The sequence below is a fragment of the Crassostrea angulata genome, chromosome 4 (assembly GCF_025612915.1).
Source record: "Crassostrea angulata isolate pt1a10 chromosome 4, ASM2561291v2, whole genome shotgun sequence".
Taxonomy (NCBI): domain Eukaryota; kingdom Metazoa; phylum Mollusca; class Bivalvia; order Ostreida; family Ostreidae; genus Magallana; species Magallana angulata.
Window position 1 is genome coordinate 6,331,103 of NC_069114.1, and position 23,687 is coordinate 6,354,789.

Genomic DNA, 23,687 nt, shown 5'->3' on the forward strand with positions numbered 1-23,687 from the left:
TCACAATATGCGTTTCGCGCCGCCCAGTCGTTTGAATCCCTAACCCATATGCATGAAGTAAGGGGGGAGGGCAAACTGAAAGTAAGGATATGATGTTTTGAAGCCCTTTATTTAAATTCACAATTTAGATTTAAGGCTTCAGGAACATAATAATCATGTATTCAGTTTGTCTCCCACTATTTATATGGGAGCAAAGAAGAATATTTAAAAGAATTGAATACATGTTCACTATATGACCATATTTGTCCCGCTATGGAGTCTCAAAACCTGACGCGTGGCCATTAATTTCATAAATTTGGTAGCCAGATTCCTGTTCATTATAGACTTATGACTAGTTTCTCTGCTGAATGTCCATTTGTAGAGAATTTAGTTTTGTTTAAATTTGCATAATTTTCATACGGTTTTTACCAACTTTTTGTGCCTTGAATCGGTTGGGGTCAGAATTGTCACAATATATGTTTCCCTCTTTCTGTGGATCTATCGAATTTAATTTTAGTCAAGTTACTCCTACTTATTTTAGACAAGGAAAGGCTACCGTATGGCGCACGCGCCGCAAAAAAGGACAAATACGGAAAGAACTAGGTTACCTAAGTGACTTAGGTAGCCTAAGAATGCGCATTACTTAACCGATTTAAGGAAGCTAAAAGCTCAACAAATTGTCGATTGGATCTACGTTAAATTTTAGAAACGATTTGTTTAACTATGTACTGTGTAATCATTATTGTTCGTGAGGGACCGATGTTCGTGGCTTTCGTGGGTAACCCTTGCCCACAAATTTTCATTCCCACGAACGTATATACAAGCATTTATTTAATATTTATTCAAATTACTCACAACTTTCTACTAACGAAATAACGTCCCCATGAACCAGGAAAATTTGTTTGAAAATTGTGCTCGCGATTTAATATTATTGCAATTTGATTCAAAACAGTAAAAAGGTATTTAAAATAATTATAGGAAAATTATAGAGATGCTACGAATAGCAAATCTTAGAACGCACATTTTTAACATTATGTTAAAACCAAACTAAACTTTATACGCAGTTATAAAAATTAATGTTGCAAGTTATATGTTTTACTTATAATTTGGTAATTTGATACATTAATGGTATATTAGCATGATGACAGTGGTGTGTCAGGTGTTGCATTAAAACTTATATAAATAAAGTTAAGAGTGCTTGTACATTACCTGTTTTACGAAGAACCTCTTAAGATGTCGCTGACTTTGCTGTGTATGTTGTTATCTGGTTTTATATGTCTGACAAACGGAGGGAACCCTTTACAGACCGACGTACGGACAAAAGTTAATTTGTTAAAATCGTTAATCTACGACAACACTAAAGCCACGGTTACACTGAATTCATCAGCTTTCAAACAACTTGTTCATCTGTGTTCAGGTAATTGTAATATTCAGGTAATTGTTAATGATGGATTTAAATCTCTTCAAACTTTTTATTAATCCTCAGACGTATATGTATTTAATATTATATCGACTTGAAAATGTATACACATAATTCTAATTCAGCTACAGATTCATCCAGTTCTCCAAAACGAGTGAGCTTTTCGGCCAGTATAGGATCAAATTCTCTTACACTCGGAAATGGACAAACATTGAAGTTTGAGACAATCTTGACAAATGATGGGAACGCATATGATGACAGAACGGGGGTGTTTACGTGTCCTGCGGCGGGAACCTACATGTTTGTTGTCGATGCTTTATCTTACCCTGGACTCTGGTTATTTTTGAAAGTCAACGAGAAAACGGTTGCTAAAGTTCACGTGTCTTCTAATTATAAAGACAAACCTTTAGTCCAAATAAGTAGGACAGTCATTGTAAAATTGAAATCTGGGGATCATGTCAAAGTTGAAAATATCGGAAATAACGGATTCATATACTATAAACTTTACTCAGGATTTTCAGGATTTCTCTTGTACTGACTAAAGACAAAATTGTGATTCTTTCTAACCATAACGAAAGCAGTCTCTGACGAATATTAACCCGAACTGTGTATAAATAATGTGACATTGTTTGTGTTGAACCTTTCTAAAAAATATGGAGTGGTTAAAGTGATAGTTGAGACCTTGATTTTTTTAAATTATCTTATATTATGCAATAACTAACATTGAAAAAAAAAACCCCTCAGAATTACATTTGCCCACACTATAAATATATTTTAGAATCTGGTGGTTTTTTTCATTGATGTTTAAAAATTCCAGGAATAAATGTGTAATGTTTTGTACTTAGTACACATTATATCAATAATTCTGGAATGTTTTGTTTAAAGTGTAGATATTAACAATCAATGAAAATGCCAAATAATAAAGAAGTACCTTTTACTGCTATCAACAATGCAACCTCCTTCAACAAAGGGAACCTTTAACACAGGGGATATCAACATGTCCAAAACTCCTCGTCCATAAGTATATCAAACACCTCAACCTTTAACGTTAAGTCGATTGACCTTCATAATTTAAAACACGATTTACACATATAGATTTTTAAACTAAAACAATCTATATGAAATGCATCGTCCACAATGTTTTAGTTGAACAAGCAAAAAAATTATCGGCGGCAATAATAAATCATTGTGTCAAATAAAAGCTGAGGTACATGGGGTGGATTAATCTTAACACAAAATTAACACATGGTTAAATTCTAATGCAGTTTTGAAAAACTTTTACCCATGTGGTTAATTTTAATATCTAGCTTAACACACAGTTATCACGGTGTTAGAGTTAACCATTTTTCAAAGCACCGGGCCCAAGTCTATTATTGGCCAATCTTGGGATTACCGTATATCCGGGGTTTTTTTTCGCTTGTCACAAAATTTGTGAAAATGGTGAAAATCTGTATCATAAATTTGCGTCAGTCAATTTTTGCGATTAAAAAGTTTCTTATAAAAATTGATACAGGATATAATTTCTGCGTATTTACTTATTTGCGATTAAAAAGAAAACACGAAAAAGCAAAAATTACATCCTCGCGAAAATTAGCAGATATACTGTATTTTTGTGTTGAACCCTGAGTGAGTGAGACTCACAAACTATTTCTACGCAACCAACACGCGTTATATATATATTTGAATTTTGCAATAAACTTTTTCTTGTGTGTGAAACGTGTCCGCACCGAAAATGTGAATCCAATTACAGGAAACAATTCAAAATATAATGCATACCATAATGAAAAAATAATATTGAATGTAAAGAAATAACCATACAACTAGTCAGCTACTCACGACATTTAAACAGAATGTACATTCAATGAATAATAAGATAAAAGATAAAGTGTCAATAAATATAAAGAGAAGTCAATTTAAAAATTAGCTGTCAAACTCTGACTGTGCCTCGGATGGGATTAAGGCTATGGGATATTTTAAAGGTTACAGTTTTTAAAACACTGTCGAACATAAGAAAGTTTCTCTGACAGTAAGCCAAATTTCCGTAAGTGTGCGCAATATTTACTATCTGTCAAGTAGATTAAGTTCCATACTGTGTAAAATAGGCTGTACGTATGAATAGTGTCAAAGGTAAGGCAAGCTACTGACAAACACGTTGATAAAACAGGACTATTAAGAGTGTCGATTGAAGTCATCTTTTCGTTAGTTCTATGGTTGATACAGCGACCTTGTCAGCAAATGCAACTTCCACTGGGTCGCATGCTGACAGACGTTTTTCTCACTATTTGTTAGATCATACTTTATCACCTTATTGTCTACGGACCTTTCCATTTTTTCTCGATTTCTACAAAGAGCGGCGGATGTTACCGATCAGCAGAGAATGCTCATTCCTCAATGACATTTAATCCTGCCTCTGTTTTAGAGGTCCATGTTTGTTCTGCTCCTGTTTTGTATTTTTCCTCTTAACTTTTGATTTTGAACACTGTTATCATTACATCTCATAATAAATAGTACACCTAATTTTTAATTTAAGAACTATTTAAGAGGGTTTCACTAAAATTTCATTGAATCTTTTTAAAATTGATAGCTTATTTTTATATAATTATGGTTCAAGTAATATGAATAACATGTTTTGGTTGTTGCCTGTCAACAGTAAATCATTAAAAAGCAGGAAGATCGATAAAAAGTAGAAAAGCTGGTAATGCCAAATTCAGTGCTTGAATATCAGATGTACAGGTGTTAAGAAAAAATGTCATTGTATATTGATACTCTATTCAATGCTATTTTCTCCCCGTGTTTTTGTTTCGCCCTTCTTCTCTTGCAAACGGTTTCACCTATTCTTGAATTCTCCCGGAAGTAGTTGTGTTTTAAGAGAGATTATTTGAAACATTGGAGATCGCCTTGTCATGAAATTGCCCGCAGACAACGAGGACGAAAACAAACGGGGGCGAATGTTCCCCTTTAAACAGCTTTCAAATAACATGTTGATCACCCGTTTTGACGCAACGCATGATTTAACTTTACAATTTTTTATAACTCATAGTTTGTTGATAGAAAGATAGTGATTGATAGTCAGGCAGTAAAATATTCTGATATTTATAACAAACAGTACGAAGTGTACAAACAGATTGGGGAAAAAAGACAAAAGGCTTATACAAGTTTCTCTTCTTGGTTAAAAAAAAGATGTGCAAATTAAACTAAAAAACACACAGAAAGCTTGTATCAAGAAAAAATGCCGTTTAAAAATGGATTTGTATCAATCAAAAGATGAAAGAAAAAAAATTACAGTTTGACTTTTGCATTATAATTTAAAAGTAAGATTTATATATGCAATATTTATCATTTAGTTAATCCCACAAGACAAAGTTACATTTAGTGCACTATAAAGCTTTCTCTCGATAATGAATTTTTGAACTACATAAAAAATATATCAATTATCATTATTACTAAGATTAGAGGAACCAAATAGTAATGTGTTAAGGTTAGTTGAAACTTGAATTTCCTAACTGTATATAGAGAAAAATACATACCCTTTTCCTTTTAGCCAGTATCAGCCTGAGACTCCAATATCAGCCCGAGGGCCGAAGGCCCGAGGGATGATATTAGTTAAGGGGTGATACAGGCTGTGATATGGAAAAGAGTATCTATTATTATATTTATTACATACTTAGTAAAAAATTAAAAAAAAACATCAACTTAAACAAATTAATTTTAAGTATTATTTTAAAGTAGTCTGTACATGTTTTAAATAAAAATATGAGATCTTATTGTTTTACCAAACATGTAGCGACACAACCGGAATTTCCTCATGTTTAAAAATCAACTTCTCTAAATTATTTACTAGCATTTGAAGTTTTCAACTGCCCTTAAAATGTCGACTGTAACAAATGTTTATTTTTTTCGTCTGTAAACATGCACTAATGCCGAAACGAAAAAAAGGCAGAGGAGTTCCGCAAGTTCCGGATCCGTATCAGCCCTAGGGTTGAAAACCTGTATCAGCTCTGGAGGCCGATACGAGTTTTGTGATGTTATCTATATCACATATGCAAAACACCTGTATTTATTACTAAATATGTAATAAAACTACATATTTCATTATAATTTGGCAATGTACATAATAATGGTTTAAGTATTTTCTACTGAATCCCACTGAATACTGAATTTATTTCTATTCCAGATTCAAAATTAAAGTAATAAGAAGTTCAATAATGTTTTGATTTTGATATATTTATAAAAATTACATGAAGAAAATAAGGTAATGAATTCCAGAGCTTGAAAGATGTGAATCGTAATATAGTTTTATTCGTGCAAATATTTCGAGTATGAAATTAATACTTGTATTATGTGTTGCATTTATATAGTGGAGAGACATTACCATCAACAATTTGATTTCAATGTACTTCCTTATCTTACGACTAAACACTAGGTACAATTTCCGTTATATTTTGCTCTGTTTTAAGTGATTTTTAAAAATAAAAAAAAACCCATTAAAATGTAACATTTATTTACACAAGTGTAGCCGGTGTTTAAATAACGAAATACTAGTCCGGTTGTGGGGTAACACATTTATTTGCTAACCCCAGGACTTTGATATATATGGGATCAGCCCAACAATATTACTTATTAGGTTTGTTACTGACTATTAACAGAAATGTGTAAGGTCGGACTTTACCTACCTAATAAATTTATGCAAACAACAAAAGATTATATTATAAAACAATCAAATTCATAGGCCAATTCTCTATTTTTTTTTACCTTCCTTGTCCGTCGTCTGTGCAAAATGGATGCCATTGTGGGATCGTTTTATTGCGTCACGGGCAAAGGGGGGTTCACTCGAAATATGTTGGGGCTTAAAAATTAAAGGTATGGTTGAACGTTTGTGTAAAAGTCAGCTCAAATAACGTTTCGTCCACCATGTTGCCGTATAAATTTTGACACCCGCCTTGTAACACAATCTATAAGGCAATCACATGACTTGATTTATTCAATGACGTTTAAACATTCCAGTCCGAGGCAAAAAAATAATTGATATAAACATTGAATTACAATAAAATAAAAAACCAATTTTTTCGCACGCTTAGGTGTATTTGATATATAAGTAAAACACATAGTCACATAGCTTAAAATGTTTGCATTAAAATGTAATTGCACTTGATAATTTAAAATGATATCCACAACTGTTCATTTTAAGTTACTCGTGATAATTAGCTATAAAATAGTAATCTAGAATTTCATATGATATAAATGTAATAATGTGCATATCTAGCTATAAAATAGTAATCTAGAATTTCATATGATATAAATGTAATAATGAGCATATCTCAGAATATCGTACCTATTTATGGAATAAACTTTTAATGCATTAATGGGTCAAGGAAAGTACGCACGGCCCAACATAGATTTGTCCAACGTTTGTAACTTAATCTTTAGGTATGAATATTTACAGCTTTTAATAAACATTTCAAAACTTCATTATCTTCTATTGAGATGAAGCATGTATAGAGTACGTCATTTTTATACGTCGTTTGAAGTTATTTTCTCACTAGCAGAGGACTTTTAAAAGAGATTACGGCAAGAACGTGTTTTTTAAAAGCGACATCAGTGGTTTGCACGGAACAGCGCACCTTCATAAAATTGTGTCGAATGGGGAAAAGACCAAAAAAAAAAAAGACAATGAAGGAAACAGGGGAAATATCGAATTGGTGTGACTTTAATTATCCACAAATGGCACAAGAGATACTTTGATGGAGTATTCGATTGTACTCTCTGACCAAATGGTAAATGAGGCATGTTACTTTCAGGTTATAGGAACGTTGTCATAACGTCTGACTGTGCAGTCTGTATAGGCAATGTATATATAATGATAACTCCAATACAAAAATGTAAATTGGTGTAAAATGTTTACATATACATACACATATACTCTATAAAAAAACTGATACTTACATGTTATAATATGTTACCAATCTATCTTCCGTTTTCATAATCTCTTTGTGACTCAAATGAAAAATAATTAAATTAATTATGTCCACCCAATATTTAAAATGATTCAAGAAAATGTTAGTACACTGTAACTTTAATGGTGTTGCATTTAGTAACACTTCATAGAGCAACATTTTCTCGATACGTTGCCACTTTAGATACGAAACATTCATCTTGAACTATTTATTATTATTTCTTTTTAAATTATGGACATTTCTTTTGCTACAATAATACTTTGTATTTGGTCACTTATAATATATAAGATATAAAATTTTAGCAAAATAATCAGAATTGCTTAGTTAAATGTTGGATAACTTTTGACAAGCTCTTTTGTCTCAAATTGTGTGATTAATGATTAATATAGCCTGTTATTCATGGAAAGTTAATACACTATCAATGAAGAGTATTTTTTCAATTAAGGTTAAAATAAATCCACTTTTGTGAAATAAAAAAAGGTTATTGCCTGCCTGTTATAAAGTAAATGATGAAAAAATGAACTGTGTTTAGTCCAATATTGTGCATATTGTGTTCTGGTCCTTTGTATGAAACTTTCACGCATTTCTGATTATCATTCTCCTTCCTAAGAAAGCCGGTGTGTGGAAGAGTATATTCTTAGTTCGGCCGTGGGGATTCTAGCCCTTAATTTAAATGAAGTAAAAGTTTATTCACCGACAAAATATTTAATACCTTTAACTCTGGAGTTCCGAGGCATTTTTAAAAAATACACCCTTCTTTCAATTCTACATTTGTGTTAATTTTGATATAATTATACCATTATTGAGATTAAATTTATGATACAACCTTTCTATCAAATCAATGTTTGTTTTCATTTTGATATTATCATATCAATATTAGATGAAATTTAAATTACAACCCTTCTATCAACTATATATTTGTCTTCATTTTTATATTTTTAAATCACTTTTTGATATTTTTTAAAATACAACCCTTGTATCAATCTTAATTTGTCTCGTTTTGATATTTTTATATCATTATTGAGATTAAATTGAAATGCAACCATTCATCAGTTCTATATTTTTGTTCATTTTTATATCATTTAATCATTATTGTGATTACATTTAAAATTCAGCCATTCTATAACCTTAGTTGTGTTTAATTTGATATAAAAACATTATTGAGGTAAAATTCTTGTTGTGATGATTGTCGTGAACTTAACTTATTTTGATAAAATAAAATTCAGTAAATCATATATGTTATAATTAAGGAACACTATGACTGCTAAATAGGAGATATATTAACAGATTAACAGATCATATTAACTTTAATCATATAAATATAATCACTGTTTTAACAAATATTGTACAACTACCTTTAATTATGTATCCAAGTAGATACATATGGTTATAAACAGTTTTTATGGCCGTGATTTGATGTTATCGCACGTTTTCATTGCCGTTGTTTAATATATTGATTATATTTAACTCCAATATTCACAACTTATGTCATCTGTTTTGTCTTATCTTCTTATTATCTTCTCTCTCTCTCTCTCTCTCTCTCTCTCTCTCTCTCTCTCTCTCTTATTATAGTCTGATTTTTTTTTACCAACATTCAATTATTTCAGTTATTTGTTTAAATCATGATTCACAAAATTAAACTTCAAAGAAAAACAAAACAACAATTCTCATGAAAAGCTAACGCAATAAGCATTGCACGGCATACTGGGATATCACTATCAACATGTTAATTGATATTTACATTAAAAATAGTAGATTAAATAATGATGAAACTAGCCAGATTACATTCTTTGAAAAAAAATGAAAAGGTATCATTTGTATGAACATACATTGTGTGGTTTGCGAACATTTGTACAATCAGAATGTCAACACACTTATTACGTTTAGTTTCATGCATATGCCTATATACTTGCCCTGCTTCGACTGTTGAGTAGTTAGGATGTAAGACTAATAAACAACAACAAACCTGAGATTGTAATCAAAAGTTTATAGATGTAACATTATTCAACATAGGAATATTACTACATAAGTATCAATCAATGTTTTGTTTAATAATATGTCAATATAACACTCAACCAATCAACTAGTGAAACAGTGTGATCTTATCAAACGTACTCAATCACTTTCAGTCAAAAATCAATGTGTCTATGAAAGTTTTTTCACGAACCTGGTCAAAACAGAATCTTGGAATGTCTTTAAAAAAAATTAAAGTCAATGAATATGCTTGCCTGCATTTCTTTAAAGGAACTTACGATTTACACACTAATTTCGCTGAAATGTACATAGAGAAATGACCAAAATAGGTATTTCATATAAATAAATAAGTAATAGAAAATGATTAAACTTAATGAATATACATATCAAAGTAGGGTGTAAAGTAGGAGCTGAAATAATTTAACTGAAGATGGAATTGAGGGAGAATGAGGGCATGCGTGATATACCGAAGCATGCCTATGGCGTCATTAAAAATGGCGAAGATTGAAGACTTATTTTACCTTGAATTGACCAAAAGTTAGTCTATGCATCCTATAGTTTCATATTAAGTCAGATTTAGGTGTCATAAATAGTTAAAAACAACATGAATTTGTTTTATTTATATACATTCCATTTTTTGAAATTAATTTAATATACTTTTTCTGCTTTTTATAAAAATGATTTATTAAACTTTTCAACAACTTTTGTAATTGCAACGTTGGATGTTGATACATCTATGTAAACCAAAATTTCAAGTAACTATATCTATTAATGTTGATATAGCATGATGTCGAATGTGTAACAGGTGTTGTGTTATTACTTATTTAAACCAACAGAGAAAATCTTCCCCTACAAATAATAAACGAGAGACTTCCTTGTGTATTATTTAAAAACATTGCTGCTGACTCTACTGTTTACCTTAAGTTTTCCTTTAGTTTACTCTATGTTTCGTCAAGTGGAAATAATGTACAAAGAGGCAAGAAGACAAAGATTGATTTGTTGAAATCGTTAATCTACGACGGTGACCGTAGATTCATCAGCTCTAAAACAACTGATTCAACTGTCTTCAGGTTATTTTATATCCTTGATAGCTAAATGATATCCTAGCAATGATTTATACAAATTTATAATCGCATTCAAAAAGGATCAACTGTCTCAATTTCTTTTTATATTGCTACAGGTTCGTCCAGCACTTTAAGAAAAGTAAGCTTTTCTGTCAGCTTGAGTTATAAACCTCTAACACTCGGGGTTGGACAAACGGTAAAATATGACGCAGTCCTTACAAATGACGGGAACGGATATGACGACAGAACGGGAGTGTTCACGTGTCCTGTGGCGGGAACTTACCGGTACATGTTTGTTGTCGATTCTTTATCTACACCTGACATCATTTTACATTTGAACGTCAAAAAGATTACAGTTGGTAGACTTCACGTATCTCATTTACACAAAGAGAATACTTATGTCCAAATAAGCAGGACCGTCATTGTGAAGCTGAAGACTGGTGACCAAGTCAAAGTAGTCAATGGTCATAAAATCCGTTACATGCATCATCACATGTATTCAGGATTTACAGGAGCCCTCCTGTATTGAACGATGGACAAACATACATGTTGATCATATTGAAATGCCTTTTCAACTCTTTGGGTTTCTTACAAGAATGAAAAAAAAAAAGCTCGAAGAAGTGAAATAGTTTTGTCATTAACTTTCTTTAATGTGTTTCATAAACACGTTTTATAAAAGTCTTCAACGAAAATAAAAAAAATCCAAAAGTTAATGAGTACTAGTAACCCAGTTACCAATAGCTTTTGCTGAAAAGTTTGATATAACAAGTGTATCAAAAGATACACCCTTTAATGATTGAAAATATTTGAACTTCAAAATTTAAAATAAATCCTATGTGAGTTTATTCTAAAATTATAAAATTGTTAGCTCTTATTGTTTCTTATTTCCTATAAAATATAACAAACCGAACCAGAAATGGTCTGTCCGTGGAGACTTGTCAACTCCCCCCCCCCCCCCCCACCCCAAATAAAAACAAAAACAAAACTACAATCTTGCAAGAATGGAAATGATTCCTAAAATAAAAAAAAAACTGCAAAGCTAAAATCATTACAATGACTAAAATTAATTGAAAGTTACTGATCAAACATTACATACACGTCTATGAATAAAGATATAATTTGAGTCGCGCTATATCATCAAAAAGCAAATAAAAGCTTAGTTTGTTACTTTGATGAAATATGATATTTAGTATTGTTAACAAAGTATAAGATTAACATTCTATAAAAAGAAAACGATGCAATGATTTATTTCAAAAGGCAGGAAGCAAAGGTTAATTCTATCGAAATTTTAATCACGTTCATGTTAAAGTGACAATTTACACCACACAAGTGAGTTAAGGCTACATGTAGGTAAAGGCGCTTGTATGCCAACGAGCTAATCAAAATGCATATGATATATATATCACCATTCAAATCATTTTCTTATACATGAATTTACTTAGTTCCGACAATATGTCAACGCTTATAGTCCCTCATCCAAGCATACCGTTAGGGATGTGAAGGATAAGAGACATTATATGTAATATGAGCCAGAGGCTCAAGAGGGTATCATATAGCATTACTTTCCTTAGTTCAGCGAGGCATAGCATTCAAGATCTTAATTCAAAGATTTTAACAATAGAGAATAATCATGAGACAACACTGTGTATACCACCCCTATATAAACCGCTGTGCCTCTTGGGGCATCATTCTTTGAAGAATTTGTGACAACCCTAAATACTGGGTTGGGAGAAAAATTACAACAAAAATAGGGTGGGTATATGATACCCTCTTGAGCCTCAAGATCATATTACATAGAAAGTCTCTCATCCTTCACATCCCTGACGGTATGCTTGGATGAGGCCTAGGGACCATTCTATTACATATCGGCTTTCGGCTCTGCGAGGGTATCATATAGCATATTCAAAGTGTTGTCACAAATAAGCAAGTAAACAACACAAAAAGTTATAAAGATTAAGAACGATCATTTCATATCAACTCAGATGAAATTTATCAAATATAACAAATCAAATAGCACAACATATGTAATCACTTAATGTGCAATTTTTCAACAGTAAAGCACATTGATAGCAAAATCATTATTATTGACTGACAAGTCCTTGTGGTAGAACTGAAAGAATGCTAGCGGTATCCATAATGTCTTTCATTGATACACCGGATGAAAACGCTACTGACGCTGCAGTTCCTCGAAAAGTGTGAACCGTATAGTTACATGGTTGAATCTATTCCAGATGATGATAACACAGTCTTTAACCATCGAGCTAGAGTATATGTAGTCAATTTATTGTATGTTTTATATGAAATAAACAAATAAGAACATATGTGGATATATATCTTTTGTTCTATCCAAATATTCCATCCAAATATTCCATCAAAGTTTCAAATACACATAATTCCTTTTTGTTTTGAAAAAATGACACAGAAGGTAATGGATTGATTTCTTCAAATCTAGGTACTTTGCAGCCATTATTTGCTCTAATAGCTGCAAAGACAGGTTCATAAGCTTAGTGAATACCCGAGGTGCTGAAGCAAGTCCAAATAGAAGGACTGTAAATCTATACAAACTTTCTTTCGATCTAACTGTTATATATTTTTGAACATCAGGATTAATACTGATGCTAAAATATGCATCTGTTAAGTCAACTGAAGTTAAATAATCATCTTTTTTCAATTAACTCTCAAGAAAATTGCTGAATTTCTTGCTTGAAATGATGATATTCAACAAAGGACTATATATGGTTTGAGCCTAAAATGGTCCCCTAAAATGAACATTGTCATTTTACTGTAATTCTTCGTTTTATTTGTACAAATATCCATTTGAAGTTATTTCATAATTTTCATTTTGATTTTAGTACCCACAATTTAAAAATATGACCTCATTAAGTTTACCTTTTCCCGCCATTTTCTCATTTTTAGCATAAAACGGCTAGTTTTTAGGTAGTTTTTCTGTAAGGAAACATTGAGCGACTGCTTGAACAAACAAAATATTTTTACTAAAGATGTATCTATCCAATACTTATAAGTCACAAAATGTTCGTTCTTGTTCAAAGAGAGTCGCTCTATATTTCCCATTCGAAAAAAAGATAAGGAAAATGTCAATTTTTGATTGATTTTGATTTAATTATAAAAATAGCGTCACTTCTGACGTCATATACTGCCAGTGAGTGCGTTTAAATCAAATAAATAGGTGAAAAACATATTTCATGTCAACTCATTTATAAAATAACACAACAGATTAATGTACCTGAATCATTTTAAAAATAGTGAATTTTGGGGGCTAAATTTGACTAATATCATATATAGTTCTTTATTTAGATTTTTTGAATTGATAATAGGTCGTGAAGTTCCATCTTTCTTTGGAACCAAAAATATATTTGATATGAATTCATCAGATAGATTTTGAACCTTTTTAATTGCTTCTTTTGCTAACAATACATCCACTTCATTTTGGACAAGCGCAGATTCACTCTCAGTAAAAGATATCTGCTTTGGTATAAACTGTTTCCAGTAATGAGTATTAAGGGCTTACACCTTATTCACTGGTTCTGGTAGCCTTTCTTCTGACTCTTGAACTGACTTGGGTATCTACTTCGTTTGTAATATGGTCTGCCTTCACGAGGTCTGTATTGTTGGAACCCTTGGTAACCTTGGTATTGGTTTTGCTGTTGGTAACCTTGTCCAACAGCACCCCAGAAGTTTAAAGAATTTGACCTGCCCTTGTAGGAATTGAATGAACTCTGACCCTTGAGAGAACTTAAAGAATGTTTGTTCATGTCACTCATATCTTCTAGTTTGGTTGTACAATCATCTCCAAAAAATTGTTCTTTAACAGGAATATCTGAACTGCAAATTTTCCTGTATCGAGTATTTAATCAATTCTTTAATTCATATCTGCGTTCATTTGATAAACTGTAAACCACCTAACAGACAAAAAGGGGTCGGGCAGCATGAACTTTGTTTTTTGAACATCTAAATCTTTTTTAAAAAATATTTTTTTCAGCTGATCTGCTAGGGAAACAATTGGAATTAACCCAACGCCATATATTGTTGTATTTACTGTAAGGCAAGGTCGGATGAATGTGCATATTTGTTCATTGCATCCCAGATTTCTTTGTTTACCCTTCAAACTTTGAGGTAAGTACTATTCTCTGGCCTATTATACCGTTTAGCTATTTCGCCCATGCATTTTCAGCCTTAGCCAGACCAGTCCCTATTTTCGAGCTCGCCTCAGATGCTTTTCTTTTAACTCCAGACCGTACACGGAATTTACCCCTCGTTCTCCCGGACCTAGTTTGCATTTTGTCAGCATTATCGGGGATAACATCGCTGTCAAAATTATCATCCGTGTTCTCCCCTAGTGACAAAATATCATGAATATCCAAAATATAATTCTACCGGCCGTTAAACAACCGAAGTGTCAACGTGACCGTAGACTACACCTGTAAAATTATACAGGAAAGAGAACCAGAACTACGTATACACGTAATAAGTTTTAATTTCTTGATTTTACGTGAAATTTACGTTAAGCCCGCTCAGGAAAAAGAATGATGCCGCACGAGGCACAACGGTTTATATAGGTGTTGTCACATGATTATACTCTATTGTTAAAATCTTTGAATTGAGATCTTGAATGTTATGCCTCGCTGAACTCGGGAAAGTAATGCTATATGATACCCTCCCAGAGCCACAAGGCGATATGTAATAGAATGTACATAATGCCGTCTATCAAGACATTAAATCATGTTATTACTTCTTCTAACGTATGTCAAACACATCAACACAAAATAGCGTCTGAACATTATCAAGTTTGTCGTTGTAACTTCTTCAACAGATTACCCGGTATTTGCAAAAAATATATAATTATAATGGTTATTACTGATGTACATTCTATGACCTTTTATGTTTCTAATTGGTTTCATTAAAGACGTTTTGATCGATCGATCGATCGAGAGAATTATGATGATACTTACGTACGCATTTCAACCACACGATTTTTTTATATCGATATAAATGTAAAAATGAATCGAACACAATGTGCGTGTGTGTAAAAGGAAGAGATAAAGGGGGTTATGTTTAAGGTGGCTATATACACCACTTTTTGATGACGCATTGCGCAAAAAAGTAAACCTGGAAGCATGCAATTCCGGTACTGGCTGATTTAAACTGAGAGGAATTGCATGGGGACCGCTCTTTTGAAAAAATTGTTAAATGAATAGATTTAATTTGATAATTGGAAAATTCATTACTTACAAGTAATGTGGTATGTGACACCTTCACGTTGTGTTGTATTATTTATCAAAATAAACAATAAAATCAAGTGTAATTTTTTAAATAGTTTTTTTCCCATCATCGATATATATGTTACACAGTAGCGCAGTGGGTTAGTGGGTTCACTATAAACCTATAGGTCATGAGTTCGATTCCCGTTGAGAACAATAAATTTTTTAACTTTCCAAAATTTTTTAGAACGTAAATTTTGGTTGAATTCTGTGAAAGAAAAATTCTAAGCCGGTAAAAGTATTTCAATTATAATATAGTTTAATGCATATTAACATCGACAGATGTTCCTTACCACCTTAAGGGGATGGGAGGGTTGCTTTGAATTTCTCTCAGGATGGAATACATAAATCCTATTAGCCTAGTCAAATTTCTTTATTTATTTGACTTAGTTTTGCATTAAAGCGAATATATTCAATTATACAGGCCTCTAATGAAATATGTATGTATTTATCATTCCAACATTATATTTAGGAAATTTTCTTCAACTCCGAAATGAAAAGTCCCCAAGGTGTTTGGGCCTTGGGAACACTAACCTATACCTGAGAAACTTTCATATCAAATAAAATTTAAAATATTTTTTGTGTTTATTTGCAATGATTTTCATTCAATTTTTTATGTCACATTTATTAAAATACATTTTTGTATAACATCAAGCAAATTTTTCAGATGATTTGTCAACAGAGTAAGAAAATATGAAAAATTATGTTTTGGGGAAATACTAAAAAAGAATTGCAATAATAACATTTTTGAATGTTAGGAAGTGTTATAATTTTTTCATGTGTCCGGAGGAAATATCCATCATATGATAAAAAAAATTCTCTCAATTTGTTAATAGCTTTCTTTTAAAAAAAACATTAAAAATTCTTTAAAAATACTTATAGTATCCCTATCATCATTTTAATATTTGATAAGTATATGTTTTGTGGTCTTCTATTAAAAATTGGAATAAACTGTGGGTGTATAGAGCCACCTTAAGTTAAGGATATGTGAACCTGACAAAAACAAGTTCATTGCGCAACGCGAACTGTCGTCTGGCGATGAGCTGTCGTATTTCCACATCGACGGTTTATTTGCTTAATTTAAGATTTAAAACAGTGATATAAAATGTGTAAGTTTATGAATTTGCATAAAATATCATTTATATCAACATTTACATCAAGAGGTTTTACTTTTTTAATCATTTACAAACTTAAAGTTTACGACATACTTGCGCCGATTTCCGGTAATTTCCCAAATCTCGATGTAAACAACAGGTTGGAATGACAAAAACTGATGGATATTATTAGTGTATGACGAATATTGCGAACACAAACTGATGTCGAGTGTCATAAAAAGGGAATTGAAAAAAAGGACGAGACCATACACCTGTTCCCTGTGATTTAAACCTGCCATTTGCAAGCAGTAAGCATGGTAGGTGTCTTATCATGACATGTGCTATTGTATTATGTTCACATTACAGATTATTATGCTCGTATATTATCCACGTGAAAACAATATCGCCTAGCCTATATGCAGAATAGCTACACAATAATCCTAATTTGTTCAAACATAAAAATTATTCACTGTTAATTCAGTCAGTGTTTGTAATTAAAATAATCACAATTTTAGTTCGAATTTTCTTAAATGAAATTAACCATCTGATGATAAATGGTAAGGTTAACCGCATAGAGGGCCCTGAGTTTACTCTATCATATGACAAGCTTATTTACCAACATTTACTCACAAAATATTTTTAGTGTAACACTTTCATGCACATTAGCTTGAACAGTATATTTGTAAGGAATAGGTTATATGTTTGTTTGATTTTTTTAGCACATATAGTTCATAACATGAAGAATTTTAATTATGAAATTGTCAAGTTAAGTAACATTTATCTAAATTTTCAAGATTAGAATAAAATGTTGACAAGTTTCACCTGATATCAAATTTTTATATAGAATAATCCATTTATATAAAGTTCTGTCTGTCTATGTTGCATACACTTTCATAATATGCCTATATGAATTTTATTTTTCTACATGTAGCTTCTTAAAATCATCCTTTCATATAAGTCCTTCTTATATGTTATAAGTAATAGTACCAGTAATATCAGTTGTTTCTTTTTTAATACAGACTTTTCAAACTTCCAAGAGATGAGAACATCACTGGTATGTGTTAACGAGGTCATTCCTAATACAAGACACAATGCGGAAAAATATAAGACTAATGTAAAGAACTGAAACCATGCGTGATGAAGAGAAGAGCTGATAATCAGATTATTGTCTCTGTTATGTTCATCCTGATAAAGCCTTTCCCGATTGATGCCCTGGATCATTTATTTGGTAATTTAAGGGTGACAATATTTTTTTCAACATTTATGATATAATATTAAGACAATTAATAAGCAGCACAACATATCCTGAAATATGAAACTGGACCAAACCAGTGATAATCTACCATTTATGATTTATTACATTTACTTGGATTTGAAAACCATTTCTGAAACTCCAAAAGTCATGAATAATTTGGACATATAATGCATACAATTAAGAATTAGTATTGTAAAAGAATATATATTATGATAATGCATATGCTATAAGAAATACAGTTGATAGATTCAAAAGGTGTTTATACTGACCAAGTGCAGTAATGAAGTTTGTAATGGCTATATACTGTTCATGTGGAGAAACTGGTTTTTAAAATATATGTCTTATGTTTATAATTATGTTTAATTTGATGATTGCATAGTATATCAAATCATCATTTCTGTCTATTAGTGTATGTCTGTCCATCCATTTATCTGTCTGAAGTCTGTTTTATTTTATAACCCTGATGAGGTTACTGATGTAGATCAAGTTGAGATCATCATTATGACACTTATATACAACAAGCCTCACAAAAAATATCAGTCCTCTTAAATTACAGAGTTTTTTAATGAGTTATGAATGTATGGTTGAGTAAAATTTTTATTTTAAATATTTTTTTAAGTGATTTTTGTGAATAAGAATATTTTTGTTATAACTTATCCTTATCTATATTTTTATCATTTTTGCATGAAAAAAAATATACATATCCTAGTTAGGCCACACCAATATAATTTATTGCTTGTCGAACATTAAGTGGAAAAGGGTACAAGCGGGCTAGCGATAAAATAATAAGATTATTATTTTTTTGTAGCCGAAATATTTAGGCGGTCCATAATAATATGATTTGTAAAGTTTTATTTAAACACGAGCATGCAGGATCCGATGAAAAAGAAATTTAATTGGTGTGGCCTTCCACATTTTCTATATTTTAGTTCAATTTGAGGCTGAACCATTGTAATATATTACCCTGCATAATCATTCTGATTAAGTCTAAATCATACATTATAAATAGCATCAAGACCAATATGGGGACCAAGGAAGGGTTCAAAGTTCAAAGGAATTATAGGATTGCACACAATCATGTATATACATAAGGACAAATCATAAATCATTTCAGAATCTGCAGTGTTGTTTAGTCCAATCAGATAATATGATTTAAAGAATTATCATGATTAAGTATCAAATTTCATTTTATACCTGTAATCATTTGAAAGATTCTCCTATTTTCCGACACCCATTTTAATGCAATACCTTGCAAATCAGACAAAACTTTTAAAGATTGATAGAGGAAATTCAAATTAATTACAATCAGTATATGATTTTTATGAAACCTGTGATTTATTTGGTTTGATTGTATTTTAAATCTTTCAACAAAGGCTTAATAAAGATTGTGTGTATTAAAGTTTTCATGCATGTTTTTCTTTTTTGTGTACAGAGACTAGAGTTTCTTGATTATATCAGATGCACAACTATGACACTCTGTTAATTACCATTAAAATAAACTCTTTAGGAAGTGAAAACATTGTTAAATTAAAGAATCATTTTCTCTTTATATGATTGGTTTTTAGAAATACAACCATTTTTGGCAGTGTTGACTTTCATGAAGCGCGCAGAGTGTTTTTTTTGTAAAAGTCAGATCAGAGGAAATTCGGATTTTCAGCCTTTTTAATTCAATTAGTTGTAGTATTTACAACACAACTCCATTAATTTTGTTCAACAAGAACTTATGCAGGTTCACAGTATAACTAGTTGAAAGAAATTGCCATTTAAAACTGAATTATACGTCTTTTTTTAACAGCATGTAGGGTTTGTAGCATCTACTCCAATAGAGGTCAGAGGAAATTCAGACGTTATTATCTTTTTTTCTAATTCACCAACATGCCAATTATTGATTACTAATTTTTTGCTATTTATCATTTCTTCAAAATTACATTAAAAAAATAATAGTGTAATTATAGGAAATAGTATTTTTTGCAATTTTTCTAGCTCTGGTCACGTCAAAAAATGTCACTTTTTTAGTGGTCAGAGGAAATTCAAACTAAAATAGCGGATTAAATAAAAGGAATTCTTATAATCCATTTTCAGATAAATAGAGTATTTTATTAGCCTTCTTAATATTTTGGTGAGAAAATTTTTCTAGTTAATTGTAAATATGTCTTTTATGATATTTTTAATTTGCATTTAAGTTTTTTTTTTCTCGTTCTAATTTTTTGAACATGGGTAAGTTTGAAGGTCGTTGCCATGGAAACGAACTCACGAACATATGCTTAAAATGTCTTTTTTGACAAAAACAAATCGATAAGAGTCTGTTTAAACAATTTTTTCAATTATTCAATTAGTTTCATGTCAGGTTCACATATCCTTAAAGAAATAAACAGGAAAAATAGCTCTATATGATTTAATTTTGAAAAAAATAAAACGTCCAAATTTATGCTCTATATATTGAAATAATTCTTAGTGTATGTACATGTTAGAAACCGGAAACCACCCAGTACGCTCTAATTCACATTGTATTTGATTGTTTTATTTTTACAATATTTCATATCGATAGAAACATTGTATTTGATCTTTTTTTTTACAATATTTAATATCGATAGAAAGGAAATTGCGGTTGGTACCATCATCATCATCATCATTCCTCCTCCTCCTCCTCCTCCTCCTCCCAAACTTGAATGCATATATGATATTATTTCGCTTTGTTATGTCGCAGGTAAGTTCTTACGGCATATCATTCAGGTACATGTATCCACATGTACATGTCTGTCTGTCTGTCTGTCTGTCTGTCTGTCTCTCTCTCTCTCTCTCTCTCTCTCTCTCTCTCTCTCTCTCTCTCTCAAAACATCCGACTATCCTTTTAATGAAACCAATTAGAAACAAAAGATATTAGAAAGTACATCAGATATTTTCATTCTTATATAACTTTTGCAAAAATACCGGATATGCGGCTTAAAGGTATATGTGCCGTTTTTAACGGCATTTTGCGATGCTGAAAAACAGACTCAAAGGACTATGTGCGGTATGTTCAAATATCTGCCCCCGATTTCAACCAATTTTTAAATAGAATCGTATAAAAATAAAATCTTCACAAATCATTGTATGGAGGATGCCTATAACTTTAATCTCGATTTTAGTCATCATTGCTCATTCGCTGTTAATCTATGACGTCACCTAAATGACCTAATTCCCGCAAATTTGCAAACAAATGAAAATATTCTCATTTTTGCTTTATATTTTGCAATCGGAAGTATAGAGCGCAGATCTGCTCAAGTGCGATCTTAACGTACTATGTTTTTCTTCAGATAGTTATACACATTATACTGAAAAATGGTACTTGAGCAAGCCTGCGCTCGATGTTTCCTAGTCGAAAATCATCGGAAAACACCCATATTTTGCTACAAAACATCACTTTATCAAAATAATGCAATCTTTATGACGTCATTTCTATATCATGACGTCACTGTTGTGATAACCTTTTACACCTCTATTTCCATATGATTTGAACTATCTTTCACCTTATTTTTAAAGCTTTTTCTAAAACATTGATTTTGGGGGGAAAAAATGCATAAAACCGCACCACCTTTGTCGCTGGGGATACTGTTGCATTAGATTATTAATTGATCATTTACTGTTTCATTCCTTTTAACAAATCTTTAACTCATATAAAGATTTCAAAGTTTTTAAAACAGTTTCAAGGCTCTGAATCTTAGGTAGAGAGCTTGATTATCACACATCAGACAAGATAATTCCAATTAACAGCCCCCTCCCCCTGAAACTATCACACATATATGTATGATAGTGAAGAGACATCAAACAAAATAATTCTAACTTAAACTCAAACTATCTCTCTCACAAACATTCTCTCTCTCTCTCTCTCTCTCTCTCTCTCTTTCTCTCTCTCTCTCTCTCTCTCTCTCTCTCTCTCTCTCTCTCTCTACTGAAATCTGATTGGTCAAGACGCAGTTGATAATCCGTTCTCTTACCCTCAGCGTTAGCAACAGACCTGACAACGGGTAACACAACGAATTGTTACATGCGCGTAAATTATGCGCGTACGGTTCGACGTAGAATTCACGTCATTTCTATATAAATGCAACTGAGTTTTCTTTGAAATGAAGACATTCAGTATATTAAAATAAATAGTGCCTGTTTGGAAAGGTAACAGTTCAATTTGACACCCCTCTTAGTTGTTTAAACCGTGACCTTTGGACCAATACTAGTGCCACAAGAGGGGTTCAGAGTTGAACATAGACACAGAGGGAATATGTTTCAAAATTTTGTGATATTAATATGCAAGCATTGACAGATAGTGTAGATTCTGTATTTTTAAGATGCGACCCCCAGGCCAATAATGGGGCCTAAGGAGGGGTTCTAAGTTCAACATTCCACTATATAGGGAAAATGTTTAAAAATATTTTAAACAAGAACTACAATGCTAAAGTTTGTGAGATTACTATGCAAACAATCTAAGATAGTGTAGATTCGAATTTTACACCGTGACCACAGGGCCCCATTGTGGGTTCAAATGTCAATATGAAAGTACATAGGAAAAATGGTTAAACTTTTCTTCTCAAGAAATACAATCCCATGTGTAGTTATATTACTATGTAAGTATCCTCACATATTCGTATTCTCATTTCAAGGTCCAATCATCAGCAAAACTGGTAAAAAATATTGGTAAAGGCATGCATATCCAAATGAATATAATACGTTTGAGGGCTAAATTTATATACCTGAATATTTTGAAAATATCTGGATAACATACTGTAAATTCCTTATCTTACGCAAGTACTTAATTCCGCAATCCCGCTGGTGTTTTATCAAATCGCGAGAATATAAAATCGCGAACGTTGAACTTTTCTCCTTATTTCTTATACTTTTCAACTCTCAGAAAATAATAGCGAGATTTTAAAATCCGTGAAGGATGCTTCTCGCGATTTTACGCGGATTATAATTCCTCGCGTTTAATGAGAAATTTACAGTATTAGCTAAACCCTCTTGTTATGGGGGCAATGGCAATTAAGAAAATTGTATCAAAGCAGTAAGTATTTATCAAGGAATAGAGAAAAAATGATGGGTTAATGTACTTTTAATTTTCCTTTTTTTTGTTGGTCTTAAAATTAAATCAATATAGAAAACTGGTATATCAGTGGTATCAATGCAAAACACAAAAAATTATAATGACTGATGCATTTGTTGAAACAATTCTGGGGCCTTTTTTAATGATTAATTACAAGTAATGCGTGAAACTTTTTACTCTTATTCCTTACTGCCATTGAGAAAGAATTATCAAAATGAACATGTTTTATTTAAATAAAAAATTAAATGAAATAGAATTGCACGCTTTGGGTTTTCAAAATTTTTCCTTGTTCGGCTTTAAGCTCACCTGAATCAAAGGTTCAGAAGAACTTTTCTGATCACCTGTTGTCTTTCGTCCGTTTATCCATCTGCCTGTTTGTTCATCTGTATGTAAACTTTTCACATTTTGACTTCTTCTTTAGAATCACTGTGCTAAAGTAAATGGAACTTTAAATAAAGCATCCTTGTGGGAAGAGAATTCCGAAATGTTGAAATAAAGAGCTTAACACTTTTAAATTAAGGGAGATAATCACTATAGAATGAAATAGGGTGTGTGTCTTAAATATTCTTCTCAGGAGAACTCGCACCAGAAACT

The 23,687-nt window shown here is 31.5% G+C and overlaps 1 protein-coding gene and 1 pseudogene across 1 annotated transcript; both read left to right on the plus strand.

Moving 5' to 3' along the window:
• Positions 1-1,118: 1,118 nt before the first annotated feature.
• LOC128179664 (complement C1q subcomponent subunit B-like) lies at positions 1,119-2,278 on the plus strand. The gene is made up of 2 exons (XM_052847176.1): positions 1,119-1,396; positions 1,525-2,278. The coding sequence occupies exons 1-2, from the start codon at positions 1,213-1,215 to the stop codon at positions 1,935-1,937; spliced, it is 597 nt and encodes a 198-aa protein (XP_052703136.1). The 5' UTR covers positions 1,119-1,212; the 3' UTR covers positions 1,938-2,278.
• Positions 2,279-10,114: 7,836 nt separating this feature from the next.
• LOC128180588 (complement C1q-like protein 3) lies at positions 10,115-10,920 on the plus strand (annotated as a pseudogene).
• The last annotated feature ends 12,767 nt before the right edge of the window (positions 10,921-23,687 follow it).

Excerpts from the sequence above, each read along its gene's own strand:
- LOC128179664 (XM_052847176.1), top strand. The coding sequence starts at position 1,213 with ATGTCGCTGACTTTGCTGTGTATGTTGTTATCTGGTTTTATATGTCTG. Across the intron at positions 1,397-1,524 it reads ACTTGTTCATCTGTGTTCAG|CTACAGATTCATCCAGTTCT; the intron begins GTAATTGTAATA and ends ATTCTAATTCAG.